General features: G+C 46.0%; 2 protein-coding genes across 5 annotated transcripts; one reads left to right on the top strand and one right to left on the bottom strand.

Moving 5' to 3' along the window:
* The first annotated feature begins 1,741 nt into the window (after positions 1-1,741).
* On the top strand, positions 1,742-14,912 carry LOC135388205 (protein-serine O-palmitoleoyltransferase porcupine-like). Its single transcript, XM_064617604.1, has 14 exons — positions 1,742-1,894; positions 3,393-3,605; positions 5,146-5,347; positions 5,407-5,450; positions 5,504-5,676; positions 7,152-7,264; positions 7,335-7,445; positions 8,392-8,492; positions 8,565-8,641; positions 9,715-9,778; positions 10,031-10,116; positions 10,178-10,285; positions 11,376-11,474; positions 12,331-14,912. The coding sequence occupies exons 2-13, from the start codon at positions 3,431-3,433 to the stop codon at positions 11,472-11,474; spliced, it is 1,353 nt and encodes a 450-aa protein (XP_064473674.1). The 5' UTR covers positions 1,742-1,894; positions 3,393-3,430; the 3' UTR covers positions 12,331-14,912.
* Positions 12,216-26,168, bottom strand: LOC135388204 (organic cation transporter protein-like). 4 transcript variants are annotated; one of them, XM_064617600.1, is made up of 11 exons: positions 25,764-26,168; positions 23,596-23,949; positions 21,186-21,289; positions 20,970-21,124; positions 20,745-20,913; positions 19,624-19,771; positions 19,473-19,567; positions 17,444-17,658; positions 17,195-17,376; positions 12,479-12,618; positions 12,216-12,424 (listed from the first exon to the last, which is right to left on the bottom strand). In XM_064617600.1, the coding sequence occupies exons 2-11, from the start codon at positions 23,938-23,940 to the stop codon at positions 12,370-12,372; spliced, it is 1,608 nt and encodes a 535-aa protein (XP_064473670.1). In that variant the 5' UTR covers positions 23,941-23,949; positions 25,764-26,168; the 3' UTR covers positions 12,216-12,369. The 4 variants fall into 4 exon arrangements, with proteins under 4 accessions (XP_064473670.1, XP_064473671.1, XP_064473673.1 ...); XM_064617601.1 differs by lacking the exon at positions 25,764-26,168 and adding an exon at positions 25,519-25,753; XM_064617603.1 differs by lacking the exon at positions 25,764-26,168 and adding an exon at positions 25,519-25,753 and having other exon boundaries at positions 23,596-23,944.
* Positions 26,169-26,194: the final 26 nt, after the last annotated feature.

Raw genomic sequence — 26,194 nt, 5'->3', positions numbered from 1 at the left:
GAAAAACAGAGCTATACATAGCTTGTCTCGCGAGCTTCCGCACAGTCGAGAGTCCTGTTCGCGTGTGTGTCAAAATGAATGAAGGGTGAGGTGTCTAAGTTTAATTTGGCGCGTGCACAAACCACACTGAAATGATGAATTTCTTGTCGTATTAACTCGCCATGAGGGTAACGCTTCTGTTCTTATTACGTTAGTTTTGAGAAATTCCTTTGGTCCATCGAAAGTCGAACTTGTGTAGCGCTACACCATTCTACGTTGCCCTCTCCCTCAGGCGAGATTGGTCTGAGCTTTGGCAAGTGCTTGGCCAACGAGCTCGTTTCTTGATACGGATCTGCACCCTGGCCGACGGCTTTCAAATCCTCGCTCTGCCTCACTATACAACGTTGCGCCAACGTTGGATGGCCGAAAGAGTCGTTGGCCAACTGTCATCCGACCTTTTGCTAACCGTCGGCCATCGGCCATTGCTTGCTTGGGTTTCCGTCAATTTAAATGAAATAAAAATGTTACCAGTATGTGGCAAAAGTTATTGGCAGAAAAAAATCCCTTGACCACATGTCTCTCGGGGGCCTACGTTCTTTACTATGAATTTATATAATGATTGGCGTACCACCCAGTATGTTTTAGCATTTGTCGCATTTTCTGCATTTGCACGTGGTGTCTCTATACGAAGCTAGCGCGAACTATGTCGTAATATCAAACCACATTCCGCACGGAGTTACGATATCGACTTTCAGATGATGCAACTCTTGGGGTGAAGCCTTCTTTTCTTTCCGTAGTGGACTGGGCAAGCGCGCGAATGAAGACACAAAAGCGACCCAAAAAGGGACCTCATTTGCGTGTACCACCAAATTCGGCACACTCCTCACATTGGTGGGGTAACCTTTACTTGGCAAATTTTTGAGTTCAGTTCGCAAAAATTTACATAATGAAACTCACGTTATGATGACATTCACATCCGAGGTGGCAAAAACATAGTAAGAACAAATGCCGTCGATTGCATGATTCTAGGTGATGATGTTTTTTTTTTTTTTTTTTTTTTAACGATAATTGAATGACACGTTTTCTTGGTAACCAGGTAAATGGCTCCCCATAGTACTACAATATCTTTATGGTTTTCGGTTTCATGAAGCGCTTCGGTTGAGTACAGTAGAGAGCATCTAAACTGTTTTGATGCGGGGCAGTCTCCCAAGTGCCCAAGTGGGGTCATGAGTGCAGAATAAAACAAAATAAATAAGAGGGAGGGGTTACGGCCCTACTGGGCCACTGGTCGTCCGCACAGGGCTGGTACCGCGCTGTCGATTTCCAAAGTGTTCTTCCCACTACGTATTGATGCGTAGAGTAGTTGCACCTTATCCCCTTCGTGTGTGAGTGAGTGAGTGAGTGAGTGAGTGAGTGAGTGAGTTGCACCTAATCCCTTTTGATTCAGGGCAGACTGACTCGCAACGGAGTCACAGGTGCGGCCTTGCTGGGAACAGATCGAGGTTCCAAGCAAGTACAAAATAAAATTAAGGTGTACTGTCATTTTTCAATTCCTTGAGTAGATCCCATTTCACCAGGCGGTGCTGAACTATCTTGTACTTTGACCAGGCTTTCCGCTTTTGGCTTTGACAGGCGCTTTGACCAGGCTTTCGCCACAGGTGGCCACAGGGCAGCAGACCCAGCAGACCGCACGACCGCGCGTCCAGACGACGATCGCGCGCGTCAAATAGCGCCGCGGGGGAGCGTGCGCGTCGTCGCAATCTCTTCCAATATGGCGCTGCCCTGTTCATCTGTCATCTCGAGTTAGTTGACAGATGACAATGATTGTGTGCGTTAAACTAACTGAATGCATTGGCATTTAATCATGCTTTCTATACAACATCAATCAACATGACGGAAGTCCGTCCCTTTAGCGGTGAGTAAGAACGCTGCATCGAAATAACGAGAATAAAAAAGGATAACTGAAGTTTGCGTTTCGCGCGGATTTGTCACCATAACATAACGACGTAACATTGCCGTTCTCTCATGTGATTTGTTCACCCGAAATTATTCGTTGTTTTCTGTGAAAGCCAAACACTGCTTTGTGTGCGAACCACGCGATGTAGGTCCCCGTAAAAATTATTTTGCTAACGTTGCGTCTGCGTTTATATATTATCGTCAAGTGGTCATGGCTCGTACGAGCACCCTGCACCAGTGATTTAACCAGATCCCCCCCACCGCCCCCATAACATCCCGCAAAATATAGAGGAGTCCCGCCTAAAATTTTGTGAGATTGTTCAAAATTTTGTTAAAAGCAGGAGATAAGATAATAGGTATAGATAAGACATGAGATAGGAGTCCCATAGTTTATGGTGAGTACACAAAGCTTGCAGAACGTAAACCCAAGTATCCTGAGAGATTCCTATACACACACACACACCGTCTACTGGGGTTGTGCAGAATGAAATGTCTGCACTTGTGTCGCATTACATGAGTTGCATCTGAAACACTCGCGCCGTGGGGTGCTTCCTTAATGGACCCACTGATACATAAAGCCGTTAGTATGTGACTGTAATAATGACCTCACCACTCAATTCGTTTCACCCTCCCCCTGCATGTCTGCAATGCTGGATAGACCACTGGGTCAGCAGCACTTAAGTAGCGAGTCAAGTAGTTCAGTGGTTTATCCAATTGCGAAAAGCATGGGAGGGTGTTGGAAAAAATGGGGTGGGTAGTCATTATTACAGTTACATTGATGGACATTAAAGGGGAACTAAAATGCAAAAACAACTTGTTCTCAAACGAAAGCATGTGTTTAGCATAATGCATGCAAAATTAGTTAGAAGCATTACCGTTTAGAAGAAAAAGGCAATGAAACAGAGCCCTCTTTGGTGGCAACCAGTGGAATCCTCAGTAAGCAAAGAGTGGCAGCATCCAATCAGACAGCAGGAGAAGTGTGCGCATGCCTATCGTGTCCATGTCGATTTTGGCACGGGCCTGGTCTTAGAGTTGTGTTCATGCGCGGCATAACATGCATTGCTGCTTTTTTCAGTACCAATTTACTGAATTGTGGCTTACAACAGTAATCCCAGATGTTCCAGTACGACAATTCTGATAGCAGCTTTGTAATGGAATCAATGTTTTGTATTACCACAACAAGTGTGGAATTAACGTAGCATGTAACGTAATTTGAAGTGAACTTGTGTCGGCATTTTAGTGCCCCTTTAACGCAGCATGGCTGACATGTGACTAAAGCTGAAATAATCCCCATTGTATAGGGTGCACAGGAAAAGAGTTAGAGGGTGTAGGGGTTGGGTCTGGATAAGTCGCTGGTGGCGTTTGAATGCAGATGAAATACAGACACACATAATTTCATGTGACACTGGTGGTACACGTGCTCACAAAACGAGCGATGGATTGACGAACTCGTGCAGGGTAACTGTGATGACCGGATAAGTGGATCACTTCGAGAATGGACTACTACGAACTGGAGGCAGCCGAGGAGGAGTTGTACTACCTGGACGAACCGGAATACACCTTGGCCGACCTGTACGCCAACTGCCTGCGGCCCGCGCTGAAGGATGGCATCCGTGCTGCAGCAGTGCTGCTTCCTTCCTGTCTACTTTACAGGCTACTTGCAAGCTCTAGTAAGTCGGCAGAACCGACACCACCTGGATAGAGAAAGCCTGCTCATTCGTCGACGTGACGTGACAACTAGGAGTCAGCCAATCAGGATCGTGTTTTCAATGGCTGTAGCCATTCACGAACATGCTTTCAGCAGTCGTAGCCATGGCGACGAGCCGCGTCGTCTGCAAGTAGTGATCAATCGTCCCCGCGTACTAAATGGGGTAAACTTTGAAATAAATTGCAAAACAGTCCCGTATCTTTCTCAAAAGTGTGTTGCACATTTTGTCTGCAGATTTAAGTCTGCGGGTTCCCAAGGTGCAATCATTTGCAAGTTCTTGAATTCGCGGAACGGGGAATCGCAGCAGTAGCAGACGAGCTCGGACTTTATATGTCTACGTAGAGAAGGAGGGAGAGGAGGCAATAAGTAGGCCTTATGTATCTAGGTGGCGTTGGCAGAACTCTTTCAAACCGTTAGAGTGCCAGTGTGTACGGACTTCTGTCTATCGTCTACTGCCTGCTGTCTCTTGGTTGTCTCTGGCACTCGGCTGTCAAGAGTATTGTTTTGCCAATGAAGTTTCAATTCAGTTCAACTCACAGCACTTATATTCCGTGTACTGTACCATTAAAGGGGCGGTCGCATCTGTTTCAGGTGATTTTGAAACTCCAGTGTCATTTCAATCTTAGTGGACCACTGACCATGGTATTGAAAGTACCACGTGAAAGAGTGGCGTAGTTTGACTTGTTATTCGACGGAACATACATGCCCACTTAAAGGCTACGGTACAGCTTGAGTGCTGAGGCGGCATAGAACCGAGCTATATTGAATAATATCTTCAGTATTCTGCCCCCGATGATCTTGAAAGGACAAGCAAGGCAAATCTTTTGATCAAATGCACATGAACCCCATCTAGCAAACCAGGGTACTGAAGGAAACCAATCGTGAAAAAGGAGCAAAGGGTTCAGACAAGCAGAAAAAAACGCAGCACTCAGAATGAACCTGAAAGGTGCACTAGCACTTGCGCTTCTAAAAAGGGCTGTTACGGCATCTAAAAATGCTATAAAAAGGCTACAATTCAATAGAGTCGATAAAAAAGACAGGCATCCCAGAAAATGTCACATTTGGGCGTTTATAGGCAAATGCCTAAAATTCCGGGCCCTAGAACGTGTGCAAAATAAATGTGAAAGACGATTACTTGCATTGATGTGAACCCGCATTCACAGTTTTACAGCAAGGAGGGTAGCAGACGCGTTGAAAATTGACACCGTAAATACGGAAAGTTGTGGGGTTCTGACATCACTGCAGGTCTCCCTGTCACTGAGACAGTGAAGAGAGGTTACGAGCATATGACCATACCGCAGCAATACTCACTTATGCTCAATGTGACGAAAGCTCAGCCCATTGCTGCAAAGGTACACTTTTGTGGTACATTGGTAGTCATGAATTGGAGAATCACATAATAAGACACAACTACAGCTGTAAGATTTGAAACAATTTTACGGCGTGCAGACGACACAGTTGCGTATCTCTTGCGGCAAAGTGCGGATTTTGCTTCGTTTCAGAAATCATGCCCAAAAAGGCCGTGCACATTGTCTCTGCCCTAGCGGGGCTCTGTTGCCTCTACGACTTCTTTGGTGTCCTTCTCGGCTACGTTGCAGGCTTCGTTGCGTTCGGAACAGCTGTCCTCATCTTGGCAGACGTCCTCCTGTCTAGGTGCAGAGGGATTGTGTGCTCTCTCGCCATTGTCTCGTTCTTGGTAGTATGGTAAGATGTAGCTGTTTCACCGTTGCATAATGTGGGCTCACAGAATTGCGTACCTGCAGTGAAATGTTCCTAGTCGACGCCGCATCATGGCAGAAAGTGAGAGGTGAGTTTAACATGAGGGTTAATTGTAGTATGCAGCAGCCGTGTGACACGCAGGGTCACAGATGATAATCGCCATGAAGGTGATATCAGTAGCCCTGGACGTCGACCGCGGCCTGTATTCTCTTCCGTCCATCTCCGGCACGCTCGGTTATCTGCTCCATGTGGGGACCTGCGTTTTTGGGCCGTGGATCAGCTTCCTGGACTACCTGGGGAGTGTAGAGGCAGTGGTAAGTTGCGGGCACACCTGCCACCTCATTTCCTGCTTGGAATCCGTGGGATAGGTGGGCACTGTTGTGCTCGCTGCTGTGGAGCTGCTCATGCTGGAAAGAGATTGAAGAAAGTGTGCAAAAAAGTAGCAGTGGTTGCAGATGAGTGTCACACTGTGTCACAAAAATGTGGATAAAAGCGTATCACTATTGAGATATCTCATCGTGGATCACCTGATCGCTCACACTTTTAGATAGCTTTTAACTGCCATACTCACTTGTTATCGTCATCCTCCTCTCTCTTATCCTGGTCCATCTCACCGCTCATACCTGTAGATAGCTTTTAACTACCACACACACTCTCTCTCTCACCATCATCATCTCTCCCATAATCATCTCTCACATACTCACCGTAGTTTTGGCGCTCTGTGGCCTTTGTTGCCTTTGTGCCATTAAACCCATAATCTCTCTCTCTCTCTCACTATTGAGATTTGATCACTTCACCAATTTGTGATGCAATGAAAATAACGTTATGGAACATTATTTCTTAAACTAAGGGTAATGCAACACGAATACATGCTCGCTTTCTCTTCCACTTACATGGTCTCTCATAAAATGATAGTTGTGACTGCAACAACACTCAAGGCTTATTCACACATGCGTTTCTTGAGGAGGAGGCGCATCCTCTCAGTGAGAAGTGTGAAGTGGAGGACGCAAGGCGTTTCCGGATGTTTTTTTAGAGACGTTCCGCGCTGCAGCTCCCAAGCGCGGATCCGCAAACACTTTTCATCCAGCCAATTGGAGCGCTCGTGCAGGGGCGGAAGTGGTTTCCTTTGGTGCAGGCAGGCCTCTAAACCCAACAGCAACACCGCACAGAGAGATTTTGTCGTTTTTTGTGGCGACTGCTTAGGTATGCTCGTGCATTGTGACCAAAAAGCTGTTTTTTGCTGTCTACGCTGTCGAAGACAAGCAGGAAATTTACGTGAACTGCAGCATCAACGAAAGTAAATACGACTTGAGTGTGGCCGTTTGGATTGTTCACCGACAGGTAAACCTCTCGCTTCGCTTCTTCTGCTGGTTCCTTCTCTCTGCATCCGTATTATACTGTACGTATTATGCCAGTCATTCCGACGATTCATGATGCAAGTAGAAATGCGTCGCGGTGTAATGTGGCATGAAGAGCGCGAGAAGTGTCAGTACTGTCTTGAGGTAAGAACAATGGTGGAACGTGTTTCGGCGACGAACGCCGAGTCGGAGCCGCTTTCCGAAACACATGTGTGAGTGATCCTCTAGTGTGTACAATTCTCACACACTGCTGTTCTTTCTTTTTCTTTCTTTCACTTTCTTTCTGCTGTTTACACACTGCTGTTGCTTTTTCTAACCTGTGCTATTTCATAGGTGATCAGAACTTGGCAAATGTGTTTTATCCTGCCAGTAATGGCAGAGCTTTCATGTATTTCAATTGGCAACGATGTCTCTGAATGCACATGCTGTAGGAACTGGATGTGATATGGGGACTGTCGGCCATTCGGAGCTTCCTGCTGTCATACATGAGCCTCACTGTGTCCACCTGCTGGGCAGGATGGTTTCTTCCCGTAGCTGATCTAAAGTAAATCTCTTTTCTCTATTGGCTAGTGGCCTTACCTGAGAACCTCCGTTCATGACTTGCTCTTTTTCAGGTGGCCCGCTGCCTACAGGGACGCACTAGCCTTTCGCTTTAGTCACTATTTCATCAGCTTCCTCTCAGAAACTTCGGCAGTTGTAGCGGGCGTCAGCCGCGATGGGTCTTGGTATGGCCATAAGTTTGCAAATTGCTTTCGCACACCTTGCAGTTGATTATTGACACAGGAATGTGGGCTTATTGGTAGGAAGCACCATACACATGCAAGGAGTCAAAAGAACACAGGCAGAACACAGTAACTGAACAGAACAGACACACTGAACACAGCACAGAACTGTATGGACTGTCCTTGCATTTGCTGCCCAAGAGCGAGGGCTCAAGGGCTCTGCTCACGCGTAAGAGGTGGTGTTACCATTGTTACCAGCGTTACCATTGTTTAGCGTGTCGCGAGGCTTCTTCCACGGCACTCCAATCTAACAAAACGCTTTGCCGTCCGTCAACATGGGAAGGAGGCCAAGCAGGAGTTGCACGTACGCCGGTTAATGGATGGCAAAGCCGTTGGTTAAATTGGTGCGCCATGGCAGAAGCCTTGTGGCAGGAAAAAACGACTATCCTTGCGTTTGCTGACCAAAAGCAAGGGAGGCCCCGCTTCCTGGATGTGGGCCAATAGGAGGATGCGGAGGGCAGGCACTTCCCAAGCCTCTGCTCTTGACTAATAGATGGCGCAGTGTTACTGTTGTTTCGCGTGTCGCAAGGTGTCTGTCATGGCACCCCAATCTAACCAACGGCTTCGCCGTCCGTCAACATGGGAATGAGGCCTAGCGGGAGTCGTGTGTATGCCGGTTAACGGACGGCGAAGCCGTGGGTTAGATTGGTGTGTTATGGCAGAAGCCTTGCAATGCGCAAAACACAGGTAATGCTGCGCCATCTCTTAGGCGAGAGCAGAGGCTTAGGAAGTGCCTACCCTCCGCGTCCTCCTATTGGCCCGCATCCAGTTGGCAGAGCTTCAGAGCGCTCTTGGTCAGTAAATGAAAGGATAGTCGGCAAAACAGCGGCAGCTGCTGGTGAATGGACGGCGAACCAGTTGGATAGATTGATGACGACACCTTTTGCAGGGATCTTTCCATATCCTCCCCCAAAGACGTGGAAGTCCCGAGGTCACTGGTATGCGTCGTCATCCACTGGAATCGATCCATGCACACTTGGCTGAAGCACTGTAAGACTCTTCCTCTGCCACATGTATTGTTACATACTAAACCTCCTGTTCCCATTTCTGGCATTGTGGCAGACGTGTTTCGGCCGGTGCATCCGTGTGGGACGTTTGCTGCCATCCTTGTGACGTACGCAGCAAGCTCACTTCTACATGTAGGTGTTCCACTTTTTCTTTTGGCAGAGTTTGATGAATAAGCTTCAGATTGTGGAATATGATTTCGTTCCTTATATTTTTGCCTAAAGGAGTATAGAAGCCACTACAGGGCCCAGACTGGCCAAACGGTGGCAACATTGGCCCAATTTTACAGTTGAAACCCTGTCCTAGAAGGGTCAATTCTCCAGAACCCATATTGCCACCGCAGTTCGTACAGTGACACGTAAAACATTACTGTGTGGCTCAGTATGTAATAGGTTGTCACAATACAGGTAACATATCAAGTAAGAAGCTGAATACCTGCTGCGAATGGATACCAGAAGTGTTCGTGACAACAATTTTGATGATGATTTGCATTTTGCGAGAGTTAAGACACAATCATCACACTGTTATGAGCACGCCTTCGCTCCCTTATACTACCCTCCTTCACATTGGTTTCTTTTTATGTTATGCTTCTAATGCGGTGTCGAATGAAAACCACTATTTGATGACGGTCTTGTGCCAAGAGTTTTGGCGTTCTTTATAGAGCTCTTTTCCGCCTTTGTTTCCTTTCCTTTTATGTATCTTTGTTAGCACGAAATCTTCGGGTCAGAGCATAGTAATTCAGTTCATAGGCCTGCCAGTAACGCTGGAAATACTACAAAAAAGTAAAAAGACATGGAATATGATAACTGCACTGGCAAACCGGTACATGGGCGTGCCAATATTGTATATTGGTTGGGCCTATATTGACTTCCCATTTACCCAATATGGGACCAATCTGAGGCCAATATTGAACTGCTGCCTGGGCAATATGGGATCTACATTGACAATACTGGAGCTGAATACTGGCGTGCCAATATTAGGCCTTGCTTGGGCCGGGTTGCAATTGTAAGATTGGGCCAACATTGGGAATCCGAGATAACCAATATTTGTCCAGCCTCTGGGACCCACGTTGGGGTGCTGCCTGGGTGTGTGCATGTGAATACTCACAGTGTCCCTTGGTTTTCGACCTATCTTCACATGTCAAATTTTAGAATAATCTGACAAAAGCTCGATAACATTTGTCAATCTGGTGTTACCGTTTTTGCAGGGTCTCAACTTTCAGCTGGCGGCCGTGCTGCTTTCATTAGGCTTTTATACCTACACAGAGCATGGTGAGGCAGCGCCTCTCACTGGGCATTAAAGGGACCATGAAGCATCCTCATAAGCTCTGCAAGCCTCTTTAGAAGGACTGACTTAGAATGGGCGAAGGATGCAAGTGACATTGGATCGCTTGTGCGGGGGGCGGGGGGGAGGTAAAAGTTGTTCTTGAGGACCATTCTCTGCTGAGAACTCAGAGCTTTTGAGAATCACTTCATGTCCCCTCTACATCTGCCGGGCACATTAAAATGCTAAGTTTGCTACAGTTCTTCGACACAAGCTGGCCACAGTGTTCGAAGCGTGCGTGGCAGCCAAGAAGTGCAAGCCTAATTGTGGCCACAAGTACAAGAGCGTGAGTAGGAATACCTTTGGTCAACTGGAGCCTCGTTGTGAGAGTCATGTCCTTGGCACAGGACCAGCCCATGGTGTTTGCCGTCAACCTGCTCTTTGGTCTCTTGACTGTCTTCCATTTGGCCTACCTGGGGGTCATGTTTGATGCACCGACGGATCTTCAGGAGCAAGTACGGCGCCTTCGATTTGTGAATCCCCGCTTTACTGCAGAAGTACCCTCTTTTAGAGGGACGGTTGCATCCGGAAAACCCATCTATGGAACGCGTACCACAATGGCCTGGTTTCACCAACGTCGATTAACATTTAAACCAAGATGAACGGTCCCTTAACTTGAATTTAACGCTCTTCTTCACTAAAGGGAGTTGTTATCACTGAAATGTTCATCATGTCACCAACTAATGTTTGTCAAAAAGAATTGAGTGCTAACTTCAACTTCAACTATCGTGAAGAATCAGGTTTAACCTGAAAACGAAGAACCCTAGTTATGTTCTGACGGAGCCCATAACTTTAACATTACTTCAAAGTGCTACAGGGACAGGGACAGAGAGAGATACACAACACGCAGGCGCTTGACGGTCTGTGACGGTCCGACGGGACACCAGACTCTCAACTGGCAAATGTTGTTGCCCTTCGCATAGTCTTTCGAGGGGCTCACTTTTTGGACTCCGTTAGCAGAGCCCCACGCGGGTCGGCTCTATCATGTGACATATCCTCCGACCTTCGAGAATACACAAGGAGGGGGAAGCTATCTCTCCCATTTTCCTCCTCTTTCGATCAGCGCCACGTGACCCTCCCCACATGCCAGCGTCGTTGCAAGGAGGAGGACGCTCCCTCCAGAACATGACATCATTGCAATCTGTGGGCAAGACATGATGTCACCTGCTCCTCGCGTCATCGAAGCTCGTGGAGGTCAGCAGATCTTCAAAAATTGATAAAAATGCGCAACGTTCGTAAACGGGATTGAAATTTGGCGTATACCTTCTTTGGAGGTACCTTCTTCTCATGAACTAAATAAAGTGAATGCAGTTTTCCAAGTCCGGAGTGGCACTCTAAGGGAAGCGCTTGAAGAAAAAAAGAAGGAAAAAAAAAATGTCTGCAGGGTTAGAAATCAATTACAGGCCCTAGGTCACATATGTACACACATACGCACAGAAAGTGTGAGTGCAGTCAGTACCAAGTTTGCCCAAACAAAAATGAGAAAATAGTGGAGAATTTTTAATTTCCTCGTGGGTTAACACGATTGTTGTGATATTTGGACAGGGCTACAGCATGTGGCACACCCTGTCCAAGTGGTCGGAGCTGCACTTTGCCAGTCACTGGGTGGCCGCCTGCACGTTCCTCTTCTACCTCGTCACGTAGGTAAAGTCTGCCACTGTCTTTATATACGCTATGTCCACAAAATTCTGGGCGTGCGAACGTACTAGTGCTTCTGAAAAGGGGGGGCAAATTACGTTGCCACACGAATGAATAATACCTCTTGCGTGCACGCCGTTGATATTACATGTTACTTTGCATTATTGTGAGCGGGTGTAGTTAGCCCCCTTGCGTTTTTTAAGTTTCGTGGTTTTCGAAAGTCAGGAGGTAATGATGTTTTCTTTTTTTTTTTTTTTTTCAGTATCCGTAAAACAGGGTACAAAGAGGCAATATCATGCAGAAAAGCGGATTTAGGAGTGGGAAATACAAAGAAAAAGAGATTTCATCACCTTTTTGGCGGATGAGACCCTTCTGTATTCTATTACGTCACTTGTACGGTCATGTTCAACCTAAGGACATTATGTTTGGGCCCACTTCTTCGTATGGGATGCAATAGCTAGCCACATTGCTCTACAACAAGCAGTGTGCCGACTGTGAAACGCTAGGAGCGCCCCCACAGGGGCCAGTGGAGTGTAATTTCTCTGGCGAAGTTGGTGCTTTATGGGTGTAGATTGTTTGAAAGACCCCCTGAGGCATTAGAATGAATTACTGCTTACTCTTCACGGAGCCAGGGATATTTAACTTGACATTTTTGACAATCCCTGAAACGCTTTTCTGCGAATGCTGTTGCCCAAAAGTCGCATTAAAAAAAAATCAGGCAATATAATGACCACAGTACCAACCAAGTTAAAACAAATTAGTGTATATTTATAAGTATCCTTGCTAAAAAACAAATCCTACTGAGTTGATCAGTCAACGAAGTGAGTATACTCTTGCCGCTCCCCTTTGATCCTTGGCACAGATAACGAAGCCCAGAAGAGATCACGCAAGCAGAAAAGGGTCAGACGTGGGTGACATTCGTCGTCTGCTGCTGCTGCTGCATCTTGTTGTCACCCCTGCGGATGCAGAAACGTTGAAGGCGAGAGAGTGAGAGGAAAAAGAATGCTCACACTTGGAATGCTTCACCCTCAACGATCGTGTCCGGCAGCTGGACTCCCGTAGTCTCTGGAAGGAGTAGCACAGAGAGGCCACTCAAGATGCAGATGGCGCTGTACACGGCAAACGGGACTCGTTTGTCCGTCGCTCCGCCCTGCAACGAAGAACTGCATGGTTGTGGTGAATCTAGTACAGTAGAGACTCAACTGCCACCTATGGTGATCAACGGTGCCAAAGGTCAACACATGCGCAGCCCAGTGCCGTACCCACTATATACCAAATTAGGTAATGGAATATGCTACCTTCTACCCCACTCAATAATAGCGCGACACAAGCCGCACTATAGTCGTGTTGAACTTAAAAAGGAAAATAAATATAGTCTGTCAACTAAATACACCAGGGGGAGATAAGGATAAGCAATAGCGCACCAGGAGAAATAATGGAGAAGAAATGGTGTAGCGTCGCCATGCGCCGTCACTAGGAGAAAGCACTTTCTGCTGCAGCGTAGTTTCCTGTGCCAGTCTTAAAGCAGCCCAGAAAGCCATTCAAAAGATTTTCTGTTTCTAGTGGATTACGAAAGGATGTAACTTGGCGTGACAACTAACACAAAAAAATTATCTGTACGCAAGAGAGACCGCGCTCCAATCGGGGCCGTCGCTTTTCGCGCATTTTGTTCTTTTTCGTTTCTACTCCCAGTTCTCTGTGTAGCAGATGACGCTTCTCCAAGCAAGCAAACCAGTTAGCGGATAAAATGGTTAAAAAGCAAGCGAGCTGGTGGCTAAGATCCATGACGAAAACCCGAGACTGGGAAAAAGACGAAAACAGACGACACAACACAAAGTCTCAAACCAGATAACACGGGGGACAAACGGAACAAAGCTTGCATCGGGGAATGATACAGCGGGTTGCACCACGATGACGTCAAAACGACTCTGGCGACTAGTTGCGGGCACTGTCACCGTTGCGCGCGGTCGCGATTTTCAAAATCAAATTCCGCGATATGTATGCATCTGTCGAGTGAATCTCTTCACTTTGTGCATTTTAGCATTCAGGTTAACGGCTTGGTTTGAAAAAAATTGTCCCGACTGAAGCGCTTTCTGTGCTCCTCTAACAGCCAATACGTAAGCAGAGTGAGTATGGTGGATTACATTATGTGGTGCAAGGAGGGAGGGCAATCTCACAGCGTCCAGCCATCCTATACGCGGCACAGTAATATTTGAAGAGCTGGCGGACTACGTTTCTTTTCCTTCTTAAGTTGGACACAACTATACATAACAAGATGCTGCCAATGCTACTGCTAAAAAAAAGTGGCACAATTTTCGTTATTCTACCTGCCACCATCACCCTCCAAATTGCCAGCATACTTTACGTATTATCGTAGGTTGCTGCTGATCTGCATGATTTTCTACCTTTGTGCAGTCCATTCTTCCATTCACAAGCAGCTCAACAGACCCATATTAAACTGTTGAGGGACAAGCTGTTGTCAGGTACTGCCAAGCAGTTTGAGCAGGAGCCATTTGATAGTTAAAACTGAAGGCTTTTGTGGAATCTACTTTCGTTTGAAACATATTCTCATGCCCAAGGCTTCCCTCTCTGTATACTGCCTCAAGTGCTGGATTTTTCTCGTTTTTGTTGTCTTGTGCGTCTTTTCTTTTTTTGTTCCCAAGATGGTTTATTTCCTGTGTAGAGCACTGCAGGGCCACATTCTTCCTTTGATTTACCCGCCCTGGACCTGGCCAGGCCCGGTCCAAGATATTTATAGATGGCCCGGTGCAGGGCATCAGGCTCTACAAGTTACGACGGCTATCTAACAGTGGGCTAACACCGGTTGGCCTGGACCGAGCCCATAATGGCGAAGCCTGGTCTGGCCCACTGCCGGGCTTGGGCTTCCAGGTAAGCCTGTGCAGTGCTCTACTCCTGTGTTTATGTTAGAACCTAAAAAATTGTCTCTATTTTGTTAACTCGATTTGGGGTTCGGCTGAAGTGTCATGATTTCGACAACCCTAGTATTCTGCATATACAGAATGTGCAGAAATGTTTTCTACCATCCAAATACTCACAAGAACAATAGCAAAAGAAGCAGTGGGGATATTATTTCAAAGAGGTAGCAATGGCAAAGAATGGGATCATGCTACCCAAATGTGTAACGGAAATACTTTAAATTGGGAGAACCAAGAGTGAAAAAAAAATATAAAAAGCAAGCACAGTAGCAACACTACTCAGGGTGCAGCTACACGCAACACTGAACAACACTGAGTGCCAAAGACAAAAACTGTTTTTTTATACAATTGTACCATCTTCCCATTATGAAGCCAGTGTTTTCTTTTGGTGCATTCTTTTTCTTCTCATATTGGTTGTAGCGTATCTGTTACACTCTGCTTGTACAGAAGAAGTGCGCCTCAGAGTGGAATAAATGTGGTATGAGATGTAAATGATTCATTCTGACGTATCGGCAAGAACACAGATCCAGCTGGATGAGACATTATCTGAATGACTAATCGAGTTGCTAATCGAAGTGATCATAGCGATGCAGTGATCACTTCGAAGCATGAACTGAAACAACGCTGAGTGTTGCATTGTGTTTAAACACAGTGTATCAGTGTAAACACAGCACAAAACTAAGCATTGTGTTTACACTGAACGCCACCACGCAACAGAAGAACAGTAACGATCATCACGACAAAGAACGCGACAGAGACACAGCCAGAACAGCGCTAAACTATAGCAACTGAAGTTTACGTTCACAATCCACCTACTCCGGAAGGTCACACGAGATAAATGCGTGCTCGAACTGGGACAGGTTGACCAATTTTTGGCTAACGTTGTTCGGGGACTTCGCAATCAGGGTGGCTTCCACAATCTCATGGCCTATCCTTGAAACTGTATCTGTAGACCAATGTTCATTTATTGTATCTGATAAATGAAAGATGCAATTCTTCCAGTGCTGCAGCTTACGGCATCGTGCCGGGTGAAAAATAGCAGACGGCGTTTCTGCAAACCAACCAACCAACCGGCTGTACCGTAGTGATGCCACAACGACACGAGCAGCTGGTCTGCTTGTTCTGGGCATTGCCACGCTTGCAATATATTTAAGACAAAATTCTGCTATGTTTATAAGTCTTCAATGAATTGCTTTGCGTGATATACTTTTAATAATACTTAATACAGGTTACCGGAATTTCACGCGTATAGGCCGCACCGCAGATAAGCCGCAGGACGCGCTTTTAGGAACGTTTCGAAAATTTTCTGGCAGATAAGCCGCGGGCAATACGAGGCGACTGATTTGTGCGACAAAGGAGACCATAGAGAAGGCCATAAACCCTGTGGTCCATACTCCGGGGTCAGCATAGTGTACAACAAAGGAGGTCAGCTCTAGAGTTCTACCCATATCGGATATTGTGCCCTTGTTGGGCGTTTTTCATGGATTGATGTGTCAGTGGTCTTCCAGTAGACGTGAATCACTGTCGCCACTTTTGTTAAAGCTGCTTGGGGGAATGCACCAGGAAGATCAATCTACTCGAATGTGGACCTGGCCCTGTTACGCACTGTTCGTGCATTGGCAGGGCAGTGCTGTTCCAGAGACACTGTTGGCCCTTTCGTTAAAACCGACGTATGGGGAAAATGCCAGAAAAAAATAGTCATCAGATAAGCCGCAGAGCGCCCGTGAGAAAAAAAAAACGCGCATAAGCCGCGGCTAGTACGCGTGAAATTACGGTAATTGATTGGCTTGAAAAACTTGGCTTGAAAAAATTGGCTTGTAGTGATTGCATTGCTTTCTGAGCTCCTCCTGACAGAAGTGTAATGCACGTGACAAGGAATGCTAAATATTTTTAATTTGCCAGTAATGCTCCGAGCCATTTTATCGCATTAACGGCACGCAGGAAATAATACCCCATTTGTCAAGCAACATATGCAGTGTGTTTCACAAAACGTGTCATTCGGACTTTATAAAAATAAAAAAAAACAGGGCGACGGGGCACAGCGGGATGCGGACAGCACAATAGTGATCCATTCACAAACGCGATTGACAACTCCTGAATGTTAAAGGTTCGGTAAAGATGTAGAGCTGCAGTTTCAGAAAATTTATCTATTTCATAATTGGAGCCTTACTCTTACATCAGAATTTTTGTCACAACTCCGGTCATAGTTTTTTAGAAAATTAAAATGGAAAATTACGGGTGACACTGCGCCAAAGTCCCAACCAACTGTGAATTGCTCGTCAAGTACGGTGGCAAAACTACATTGCATTGCCGTTATTTTCCATTTTAATTTTCTAAAAAGCTATGACCGGAATTGTGACAAAAATTCTGATGTGAGAGTAAGGCTCCGATTACGAAATAGATAAATTTTCTGAAACTGCAGCTCTACATTTTTACCGAACCTTTAACATTCAGGAGTTGTCAATCGCGTTTGTGATTGGATCACTATTGTGCTGTCCGTACCCCGCTGTGTGATACGTGTACCTCAAATATTTTTGTGAAATATTGGGGCTCTGGTCATAGTCATAAACTGTGTGTATTACATGCCAGGCCCAATAAAACAAATATGTATAAACATTGGCTACCACGCAAAATGACAACCGCGTCTTAAAAATGTCCTTGAATTTTTGCTCCAAAAATTGAGTGGAAGCCATGTTTACACCTCCACCATACAACCTGATTTGAACAGATATGGTGTACGCATTTTTTTTTTTTGTTGTTCAAAAATTAGAAATGTACTTATGAACTTGCCAGTTCCTTGACGAACGGGGCGATGATGGCTCCAAAACGGGCGATGGTCGAACTGGAGCCCATCCCTATCTGACGCACAACAGTAGGGTAGATCTCGGCCGAGTATACATACAGGATGCCATAGGATGCAGTGATGAGGAACTTTCCGATCATGGCGAAAGTGATCTTGAGCCACAATTTATCTGCAACCACACACACACACCAGCTGCAGCTTCACCGAGACCTAGAGGGACGAGTCGATGTACGTACCTCCCGAAAAGGGAATGGTCAGGGCGCAGGCTATGCCTGCCAGGACCATGCACCCGCTCTGGGAGGGACGGCGCCCCAATTTGTTGATTATGACGATAGAGATGGCGTACGCCGGGAACTCGACGGCACCAGCGATGGCGAAGTTTAGGAATGGATTGCCCCCCAGGTCGTTGGTGTTGAGGGACATGGCATAATAGGTGAAAGAGTTGACAAACCTACAACAGAACATACGCTTTGAAATCTGTGGGTTACCCTGATACTTTCTATGTTGATGACTTGATGTACACTGGCACAAAAAAAAAAGACTATGGTCATATTGCCCCAACACACTTGGTAGGTGATGGGCTAAGCGTGTCACGAAGTATACGAGCTCACAGGACAAAATCGGTGTTAACGAGTTAGAACTGATGCCCTAGGTGATAGTGTCCCGATGCTGCTCAGTTTGCAACAGGGTTGCCATTTGCTTTTGGAAGGTCATTTTTGCGGGCATGGTACTTGCTCTGACACATACCATAAAGGTAGAAATTTTCGTGAGGACTTAATCGTCGCGAATTTCACGACCAAACTTTTTCCGCGAAATCTAGGTTGCGTGGATGATAAAGTGTGAGCACTGGAATTCGCGACGATATGAGCTCTAGAAAGACAAATAGACTTTACGAGACGAGTTTTATTCTCACACTTTGTTCTTGTCAAATGTCTCTATTACTCAAAACGCCACTTCAACATCAGTGGTTGATTTACATATAGTATCACTTGGCATTGGAGACGTCTGCTTTCACAAAATCAGAACATATGTCATTGTTACGAGATTTGGGTTCACGGTAAACCTCTGTAAGCCAGCTGGCTAATTCTCATTGTTTACTGTCGGCTGTGTCACAATCCCGCGATTTACGCTTCCGTACGAATTCACGAAATGAAGGTCCTGCGAAATATTCCCAAAACGCGCTCACACATGAATTCGTGAATTATGAAGACCACGAAATTAACCACTTTTAGAGTAGATTCCATTTGTTCCATGGTTAAATCAGTGGGTGTTATTACTAACATGCTAAACAACTAGAATTTCACTTTGGGGCTTTTAATAGGGTGACTGGTTTTTTGATAATCATGAGGTGAGATGGTGCTTCATGATGAGTCAGCACCTATGGCCACAATGCAGCTTTTCAGGGATGGATCACTATTTGGAACTTTGAACTCAAATAAGAAAAATATTAAATTTGCATTTGATTTGGATAAATTCAGCATTGAGTGTGCCGAGTGGTGAAAGTGTGTGTGACTGATAAAAGCCTACCACTTTTTTGGTGTAAAAAAAGAAAAAAAAGAACATCTAGACCATTCATGCAGCTAGCTATAGTCAGTGACAACTTAACTCCTACAATTGGGACCGCCTACTCATCCGTGGTAAGCTCCTGCGATTGGCTACCAGCCTTTGCACGACGCCCCCGCTTCGTGATGTAGTGCCGGCTCTCTCCGCCCCCAGTTCCTACTTGGCCACACCGCACTACATTGGCGTGCGCGGGGGGAGCGATTCTTGTGTGGGGCGGGGTAAAGTGTATGACTTATGTTGTCACTGACTATAGGTGTTCAACAGAAAACAAAAACACAAAAAAATATAAGCATGCAAAAACACACAAAACAGTAATAGCGTTATGGTAACAAAAAACACATCCACTGGTCATGGTATCCCGGGTAGAGCACTTCTCGGGCAACCCCCAAAAAACCGAGCCCGAGCAGGACAGGTGAAGGCTTTTTTTTTTTTCGGCAGGCCTGGGCTGGACCCGGGCCAGAGCGGGCATTGACAGGCTTCAGTCCGGCTCTAGCCTGTGCTACATCTTTGATACACTAGTTAGCTGCGTCTGTAGTGTTCTACCCTATAGATGAAGGGCCGGGTAGCCTAGAAATTTCCCAGGTCGGGCCTGGGCCACGGGGACAGGCCCAGGTGGATGTAAATCGAGGAAATGCCAGGCTCGGGCCAGGCCTAAAAAATGCGGTCCATAATATTTCGGGTACCCGTTTTTATGAAACTCACCAGCATGCAAAGAGTATTAAGGTACGCCGCCGCAACCTCGGCCAGCTGAGAAGATCGAGCAAGTTGGCTTTGCCAAAAATGTGCTTGGGTTGATCCTACAAGCACAAATGGTAATTTCACAAGAGTCCCGGTGATCATTCCGTTGACTTGCCTTCTCGCACTCGACCTTCAGCAGTGCAAACTTCCGCTCGGCCTCCTCTCTATCTGCTTCGTTGCGCTCAACAGCGTGGTCAATTACCTTCCACGCTTTATCAAATTGTTTGTTTGCCATAAGCCAGCGAGGAGACTCTGGAAGAACCCTGAAACACAAAGAGACTGTTCTTTGCCAATCCTTGAATGCGAATCATTACAGATATCATGTAAGGATGCGATATAAGTAGGGATGTGCCAATCGAATCCACGAATCCTAGTGCCCAAAACGGCGAATCGAATCTTTCGAATCCACCAACCACGTTTGTTCCTTTTTTTTTTTCAAATTGGCGCCTCCGGAGTCTGCCGAAAGCCTCATTGACAGACGGGAGTTTTCTCGTTTCTTTGTTTACGTTGTTCTGGACTGAAAGAGTTCAGGCAGGAACTGTAACGTTACAAGGTTAAAAGCAATATGGTTTTGCTTTCGATTGTTGCTTTAGCTTTATGGAAATAATTCGGGCTCGAGAATTTATGTATTTCATGTAGTGGATGAACAATATGTTAAATAAATGAACTATATGGGCATATTTTCTACCGAAACTGAACTCTTATGTAATTCTTTTTTCGTTAAACAAGTGTATCATATTCTGCTTATAAACACTTTTCAGTAGAAGTTTTTTTGTTCTTAGCTTTTTAAACTCTTTTTTAAGAAGGATTCGAAAGATTCGAGATTCGTGGATTTGCAGACCCTTCCTTGGATATGAATTCAGATTCGCAACATTCTGGATTTAAGCGTGAGCAGCAACTGAAAAGTATGAGCATGCTTTCAGAGTCTGGCATGAAATACATGCCGGACATTCCACCGAGATTCAGATTTGGCACTGAGATTCAGATTTGCGAATCTCAAATCCGTGCCCAGGAATCGAGGATTCGATTGGCACACTGATGACCAATAGGAACAAAACAGATTTTCTGGAAAATTCTCCTGATACGTCTTTAAAAGATGTTCAGAAAATAAAAGCACTTTGTTGAAGTTCAATGCTTGTGTCGGTGTCCTTTTATGTCTTTTAGTGTACTGTCTCGTTCGTACCCAGCACTGGGTTCCTTTTTAACACTTTTAAGTAAGTCAGGTTAAGCACATACCAGAAGCCAATAAGCAGCACAAGTGCCCCAACCATGGCCACCAGCTGGATGTAGAACCAGTCTCGGATGAAGTAGGCCACCATAGCCAGCACCAGGTAACCGGTAGCCCAACCAAACTCGTATGCGAGGCCAAACAGGGAACGCAGGCTGGGTCCAATCACTTCCATCACTGCACATACGACCCTGCTGAGTGCGCACGTCGCTGGGCACGACACAAATCCTTACGCAGAACGAACGACGTCGAGCCCACTCCCGAGACTCCGAGGGAGACGAAGAAGCGCAGGGAGACGAACGCTATGAAGCTGGTCGCGACGAGAGTCGAGAAGCCGGACACCAAGAGCACGCAGAGGGCGATGCATATGACTGTCCTGCGGCCCACCCTGCGAAAGTAGTTACAGCGGAGAACTGCAGGAGGTTCCGCCTGCAGGCCTCCCGCATTACCTGTCCGACAGCTGGCCGAAAATGATCATGGACGTCATGTAACCGGCCATGTACACCGACTGGCTCAGCGACACGAGCCATTTGTCAGGGCACACCAAGTCCCACTGCGTGGCAGACGGTAAGCATTAGTACCCCTCCCCCAAACAGGAGGACATTGACAGTCTCTCTCTGTTTCATGTTTATTCTGCCTCCTCCCCCCATGGTTAGCTATCACAAAACCAACAAAACAGACTTATTTTATCGCTCTTATTTTACTTTTCGTCGTTGTACTGGGTTGTAGTGTAGTTTTAACTAACGATCACCTCCAAGATTCTACATCTTCCTGTTGTTTAATCCCACAGCAAATTTGAAATAGTCAAACAAATAACTCTCTTTTATTTCAATTCAGTATCAGATATAGAAATGTATTTTCAAATTTTGAATCGAAGGAATGTATCTTTCATTTGTGTTCACATAGTTATGAAAGTGCATGTATAGTCCCGTAAATGACGCGAGGGAAGATGTACACAAAGCGATATCTGCTTCAATCTAAGGTCTGTGTGTGTGTAGTTGGTTATGTAACTCCTCGTTTTGTATTTGCCTATGACTATTTGCTCAGCCCTATTCAAAACTGTTCTAGAAAAAGGTCATTCTGTTGCTGTAAGCCACCTGTCAAAGCCTTTCCCATAGAGTAGAACTGCCGTTTCATTCAAAACACACATGTTCTAGTTTGGAGTGTCTGATTATGAGCTTCCCAGTCAACCGCGTAACATCCAGCGGCAATCCCAGGGATGTCATGCCAAGGATATTAAAATGCCTAGTTTATGTCCTGTTGACATTCACGGGTCATCCTATGAATGTTCCCGCTTGCATCCCGGGATGTCCTCTACTGGTCCAAGGGTCATCCACATGCAAATTTCCATGACATAATGTGGACACTACTGTGTGCCCCCCCCCCATCTGATGAGTGGATGCATTTGCTCCTCTTTGAACAAAACATGAGTGTGGGAGCCACACTCATCTTTTATCAGGCTTGAACAGGCGCACCGAATAGCCCATGCTCCTTAGTGAAAAAATATTACAGCATGGATTGAAAATGTGCTAGAAATTTGCAAAATGTTAAACTTCAGTCAGAACGTTGCTCGTGATTTATGAGCAAAAGTAACCACAACTTAGGCTTTCCCTATGAATAAAATGACAATGCGAGGAGGCCTCGGATTCGTCTCCGCCAGTGATTTCCCCAGAAATTCACTGCTGAGGGGGTGCCGAGCTTTCAAGGGGGAGGGGGGGGGGGGGTATGCTTGGTGAAGGTTCCACTTACAAAATTTTTCTTAGACACGGAAAGAATCGTGGCACAATGGTGACATATCTGCGGAGCTTTCCCGTTTTATTTGTACATGTTAATACGTTACAACACAGTACAGTAGAATACAGATTCATTATGAGCGGCATTTCAACATTAAGATGCACAATTGCACGACCGACAAAGAAAGAAGACTTTCACCTTGGCTCACGAAACTCAATGAATACCTAGCAACCAACGGTGAAGACCTCAGACGAAAAAAGCAGAATACCTCGCTTGATTGAGTTGGGCGCAAATGATTCCTTGTGATCCACATTGAATTTGCATGACCGACCGCACGTTTTTTTTTTTTTTCGTATGCGCGTACTATATGAATGGAACAGTGATTTTCAGATGAATTTGGACAAATGCATGGTAGGATCATCTGCATCACTGTGGTCCTACAGCCCAAGTTTGATAGTACAGGATGTAATTCACTGCGCCGGACTCACTACTAGAATGTGTTGGTGGCCGAGTTGGGTGGTGTCACCTGAGAAATTTCAGGGGGGGTGTTCCAAAAATTCAGGGAGGGTGTACACCCCCCCCTGAGGGGGGTGTAGGAAAATCCCTGGTCTCCGCAAACGATGCCCTGTGCTGATTGGACAAATCATTTGAGGAGACCAATGAGAGCCTGTTTTGCATTGATGGCCTTCTTGAGAAGGATAGGGAAAGCATAAATTGTGATTTCTTTCATTCATAAAACATGAATGGCGCAACGGATTAATCTCGTTCCCCTTGTGTTGGTGCCGAGGTAGCAGTGTCCTTCATTCCTGATGGATAAATTTTCAGAAACATTTTTTTGGAAACATCAAAATAGCTGAGAAATTTTTGTACTTCATTGTATCGTTAACTAAACACAAATTTTTGCAGACGTCCAGTATCTAAGAAGTCCGTATATGACCTCATTACAGAAGGGGAGAGTACAAAACATAGCAGACGACATGGTCAGCACGTCGGCTGCGTTTTGTGCTTTCCCCTTTTGCGATATGGGACCCATACCAACACACCAGTTCTCTCAACTCTCAGTATATGACCTTGTGTGTTTCGATAGTGTATTGTGTGTTAAGGTACTGCAAAGACAAAACTAACCTCCTGCACAATAGTGCGCCGGTAGAAGCTCGTGTCGTATTCCCATCTGCTGCACTGTGCAACCTCCAAGGTGCCGTTGGTGCCGTTCACGTAGTAGTTGCAGTGGCTGTGCGTTCTGACACCGTCCACCATTTCCTCGGGGATGTGCATTTCCCGCCACTCCGTAACGGTGAGGTTTTCGTAGCCCTCGGTCCGTGCGCACCAATGGTCCACATTCGGGGCCACAATGGTGATGATGAGATTGTGGTACGCACCAAACATGCTGATAGTCACCGCAAAGATAAACACCACTCGCTGGAAGGCGCCATACTTGCCGAAAATGTCTGTGATCTCCACCTTCTTCATGGTTCTGTGCTGGAATGGTATTCATGATACATACACCAGCTGCTGCTAGGCAAGAAAGGCAGTCAATTGGTTTCATACATAGCATTAAATCTAAACACAAGCTGAAAGTGGTCGTTATCCAGTATCACATGCTTGTGGGGGCAGGGGTGGATCTATACCGTCAGTTTGGGTGGGGGTTCTTTGTTGGAGCATGTACTGGAGGAGGGGAGAGAGGGAAAACCCATGTATAAACTGATATTTTGAGGAGGAGGGGGCGACGATCGCCCAACTGCCCCCTGGATGAGCTACTGCGGGGGGTCATTAAGTTACATTGTAAGCAGGGTTCCGCAGTGAACCGAAACTGATAGAAAAAATATTGAATTTGGGCGAACCGAAACAGAATGAAAACTAAAAGATTTAATGCTCCGGAGGGAAAATATAATTCTTTTTTTTTCTGTCTTGGTTCAAGTGGAAAAGTGAACTAGCTGCACCTCAAGAGCACATACCGCAAGAGCTCAAGTGCACAATATATTATATCGTTCAGCGTTGAGGTAGGAAACTCTGAAATTCATTCTCTCGGATCAAAGGTCCCGTCTTTCCCCAGAAATACTCAACGACTTGCCGTTACTTAGATCAACCACACTGTAGTTACTTGCGCACAAACTTCACATCATAATAGTGTGCCAGAGTCAAAGACGGGCTTGTTGTCTTTCTCTAAACCTATGCCTTTGGTGGGACTTTGTAACCTTGCCATTTTTTTTCTTTATCTCTTTTACATTTAGGAGATAATAAATGGGGTTATTTTCGCTGTAGTGAGTTCTTCTTACACCACGCGAAACTGAACTAGTTTTGAACCGTTACTGTTTTCACTGCGTAGTTGAACCAGAGCTGAACCTTTTTTTTTCTACTGAAACAAAAACCAGACCCAAAAAAGTTTTGGTTCGACAACCTGGTTGTAACAGGTTTATGGATCATTGCTGACGCATGCTTAAAGCTGAAGTAACAAAGGCCTCTCCTGTAGGGGGAGGACAGGAAAGAAAGGGAAGTGGTGTGCAGGAGGTCTGGGTGCAGGGAGTTGCATAGCATTTTTATATCGGGGGTGTTGAAATTCCATTGAGGGGTGTGGCTACTGTATCTGCCGGTTTTTCAGACTCATCGGGCCTTTTTTGCAGATTTTTTTTTTCTATCTTGTGAGGAGGGGTGTCTTTTGGGCATGTGGGAGGGGGTGCCGGGAAAATTCCTGTCTGGATAAATCACTGGCTGCAGGTGGGAATGTAATGCAGCACCTGCTGAATATACATACTGCAATGACTGCATGGTAACAGCAGAACCTGCTGATGAGTGCTCAATATGGTTCAGCTTCCACATATTTCCAGGGATTTACATATCACAGTGAATTTTACAAGCGCTATACAACCAAAATCTCGAGCACGTTGCCCCGTGTGCACTGCGCGAAGTTTCGCGCGAGTTCGCAGACGTTGCCACATAAAAGGGTCGCGCGCCGGGCTCAGCGCGCGAGCGCGCGCCAAGAAAACGCGGTCTATATCCGTCGACGGTGACGCTCGATCCACGGAATATGACAAAGTTACCTGCATTTACCTATATCACTGGTGCACGAAAAATTGTCCGCCACAAAATTTTCCGCTACGTCATACGACCGGTAACAGCAGCACGGGAAGTTTTCCTCGTATCAGTAGCTCCAACACACACACACACACATTCCACTTCCGATGCCCCAGATTTTGTAAAGGAGCAAGAGGCAGTTTCACCGCACACGTGGTGCTGGTCCGACAATATCTACATGTTACACGAGACTACGCAAATTATCCAGAAACGTCACCCACGTTTTTACTGGTAGCCGGCGATTCGGAGAAGAGTTGTGGCCGGGCTGGTGGTTGTGAAGAGCAGTGACCTTGAATACACCTACGCGGTGGTGCTTACGACAGTATACTAGATAGCTTCGGTTAATGCGGTTCCTTCATCGAATGCCACATGTGGTTCAAATAAGCTTCTGTCCGCTGATTCCGTACATTCATTCACGGAGCAGCGTCAGGATAGACCGGCAGAGCCCTGAGATAATTGTGCTAAACGTTGTGGTTCCGCAAACAGTGTGAGATAAGTGCATCTCGTCGTTGTCTATGTTTTGTCTCGCTACTTTGGAACCTGATCGCGCCCAAGAATCCTCTCTCACGCCCGCTCAAGTCGAATCCGACCAGTGAATCCGACACGCATCCATCCCGCTTTCCGTGACGCATCCATTTTGTTGTTACTCCCA

This window comes from Ornithodoros turicata, chromosome 3 (genome assembly GCF_037126465.1).
Source record: "Ornithodoros turicata isolate Travis chromosome 3, ASM3712646v1, whole genome shotgun sequence".
Lineage (NCBI taxonomy): Eukaryota > Metazoa > Arthropoda > Arachnida > Ixodida > Argasidae > Ornithodoros > Ornithodoros turicata.
Note: the sequence above shows the minus strand (reverse complement) of the source record. Positions and strands in the feature narration are given on the sequence as shown.